Source organism: Propithecus coquereli, unplaced genomic scaffold (genome assembly GCF_000956105.1).
Source record: "Propithecus coquereli isolate 6110/MARCELLA unplaced genomic scaffold, Pcoq_1.0 Scaffold46, whole genome shotgun sequence".
Taxonomy (NCBI): domain Eukaryota; kingdom Metazoa; phylum Chordata; class Mammalia; order Primates; family Indriidae; genus Propithecus; species Propithecus coquereli.
Genome location: NW_012150396.1, coordinates 7,016,876 through 7,019,863, shown reverse-complemented (window position 1 = coordinate 7,019,863; position 2,988 = coordinate 7,016,876). Strand labels below are relative to the sequence as shown.

The 2,988-nt window shown below is 45.0% G+C and overlaps 1 protein-coding gene across 1 annotated transcript in view; it reads left to right on the top strand.

Moving 5' to 3' along the window:
* The window catches only part of ARHGEF38 (Rho guanine nucleotide exchange factor (GEF) 38), a 140,021-nt gene that overhangs the window by 41,849 nt on the left and 95,184 nt on the right, over positions 1 to 2,988 (top strand). The window contains 1 exon segment of the mRNA XM_012655114.1: positions 1,934 to 2,121. Coding sequence (XP_012510568.1) covers positions 1,934 to 2,121 — 188 coding nt within the window.

The window sequence follows — 2,988 nt, the reverse complement described above, 5'->3', positions numbered from 1 at the left end:
GCTTCTGCTCATGGGACTTCTCTGCGCGGCATTTCACATGTCCCGGGAGTAAAGGACCCTTCTCTCCTCCTGCCCTCAGCCCCCGACCCCTACCCGATCACTTCACTATGTACGCGTATGTCAAAATATCATGCTGTATGCCTTACATTTTTTAAACAGGAATGGCCACAATGGTTGCTGCACAGTCTGCTCCCTGCATCTCCCCTCACGAGGTAACCTGCCTCCTTCTTTTCTATCCAGAATAATTCATAGTGATGACGCTTGATTGTAACTTGTCCTTTAAATGTGGGGCACTGAGAACCAGGCTCCTTCTACTTTCCAGTGAGAATATTACGAATGAACAAGCATCCCCAAATTCTCATGACATAGATCGAGACTCGAAGGACAGAGAACACCTCACCAATTCCGTCTCCTCCTTGCGTAGATTTGCTCTCCCTATGTAGCTCACGTGGATTATTTTGGGGACACTTAATGGCCCAAATCTGGTAAAACCACGTGCTTTTAGATACCATGTGTCAAAACGACCTTCTTTCCGAATGAAGGAAGAATTGGTACCAGGCAGATTGTTCAGAAGTGTACTCACCTGCGAGTCTGCACCGTGCAAAGATCAATCTAGTACCACTTCCAAACTGGCACTGGGGTCGCCTTGACAGCATTCTGCACGGACGTTTGGTGACTGACCCTCCACCTGGACTCTCGAAGTGGGCGGGCCAGGGAGAGAGGGATGCGGCTATTTCTGAAGTTCCTTCACGTTCTTGGGGCGGGCTCTTTACATCGAGCCGTTGACTCCTGTGCTATCCCGTTTCTTCAGCTGTCTTAGCTCTGTTTCTGGAGTCAGCCAAGAGGACACCCTCTCTCTATTTCCACTTGCATACACTGTGACCTGAACATTTTTCTTTTTCCTGTGCCAACTTTTTACAGGCCCTTTTGTGAAGTTCTACATTCTGGGCAGTGGTGTCAACACTGCAGGTGTCTCACACGGCAGTTGCTAGAATTGCATTAACTTTAACTGAAATAAAATCACTTCTGCAACAGCAGAGACAGAGATGAAAATCAAGCTTCCAGCTTGAAGCAAATGCGTGTCCGCACCCACTCACACGCACGCTGCCCTGGTGTCTATCACGGCTCTGACTTCATGGTCTGTGGGCTGATTTTTGGCTTCCGAAATTTCGCACTGCTGTGGGGAGCTAGCTCATCCTTGAAGATATTTAGCTTTCTTACTTTAATGCTTCAGATAAAACCTGAGCTACCTGGGAGGCTTCCTGTTTATCTCAGTCTCTCCTCAGCACTGTGATTTTTTAAATTAAAACTTTCCATTCAACGGTTCTAGAATTTTTGAAATAACAAGATATGCATAGTATTAAAGATAAGCCATGAAAAATATTAGTTGAAATTTATTTAATCTACCACTGCCTCACTCCTCATGGATTCTGATCGTGAATCGGAAAGAAAAACCCCAATCATGTGCGATCATTTTCCATTTCATCGAGATTTAGGTAGAACCCACTGAGAATGAGGGGTGATTATTTTTAATAATAAGGACAAACGAAATTGGAGGTGTTGCACTTACTAGTTAAGACTCTTCCCTTGATTTAAAAGCAAACATATCCAGGAGTTCTGAACTGTGTTTTCACACACCCAGATTCCAGGATGAAGACCAGCGTTATAACCTAGGGTACCGGCAACGCGACATTTGAAAGAAGCCATGGCAGTGGGGTGACATTTAACTCACTAGTTAGAAGCGTTCATCCCCCGTCTCTCCTGCTCAGAGTTTTGTAGGGTTCCGACCTACACACACCACTTCCTAGGAACACGTCACGAAGACACCGAGTCTTTGTCCTTATTAACAATAATCCCGCCGTGGCCTTGCTTGTAATGAAGGAAAGAGAAACCTCAGCAGAATGTCTCACCTGGACACGTTTTCGTTTAACAGAAAAGATGACTCCACAAGCCGAGAGCGCTGCCGCGGAGGCCCCAGGCTCGGAGGAAGAGCACCAGATGAGGAGGATGATGGCCAAACGGGCAAAGATTATCAGGGAGCTGATCCAGACGGAAAAGGATTATCTCAGTGATCTAGAGCTGTGCATTCGGGAAGTGGTTCAGCCCCTGAGAAACAGACAGGTAAACGCGAATGTGAGGCTGTTTCTATTTTTCAATCTCCCCCTCCCGTGTCCTAGACAGGATCACTAGCACCATGGAGTGGAAGCGCCGGGCGTGTCACGTGTGTTTTTCCTGCACAGCCCGGGGCTCACACGATGTGTCGTCAGACTCATTTTTCTTGTGTCCGTAGAAAGGCGCCTGTGTCCTCCATTGGGCCAGAGAGACTGTATTCTGAAATACGGAGCAACGTAATTCACAGTTTCTGCCGCTTTGAAATTTCAGATGTGTTCTTCCTTGGATTTCCACGGAACTAGTAGCAAAGTCTGAACAGCAGGTTTTCTTTTCAGCAGGCTAGGAACGAAGCACTTAATTTAATTCAGTGATGATCAGGATGTAGAAGAGAAAAATATATGAATATTTCTCCCTTCCACGGAGAGCTCAATTAAACCTGTTTAGCTAAGTACAATTCAATATGGAAATTAAACTGAATTTAAGTAAAAATTTTATCTTTGCTAGGACTGGCCCCAGAAAAAACTTAGAAGTGTTTATAAGTTAATCATTTCCTCCCTTTTAATGAAGGCCTTTTTAGGGGAATTTTTAAATAGACAGTTAGAATAAAGGCACGAGGATGTTGTACACACAAACACATGGCTGTTTCATTTACTGAACACACATTTTATAAGTACCCGATAGGTGATTAGCACTGTTCTCAGCACTGTGGTTACAGTTTAGTACAAAAGAAAGTCCTCCCCTTGTGGGGTTTACTTCCTGGTGCAGGAAGGGAGGAGTCGGACAATAAGCAATAAATACACAAGCAAACGAAATGAAAGCATATTAGACGGTAAGTCCAGCTGAGAAACTAAAGCAGAGGAAAGGAATAGAGTGTGG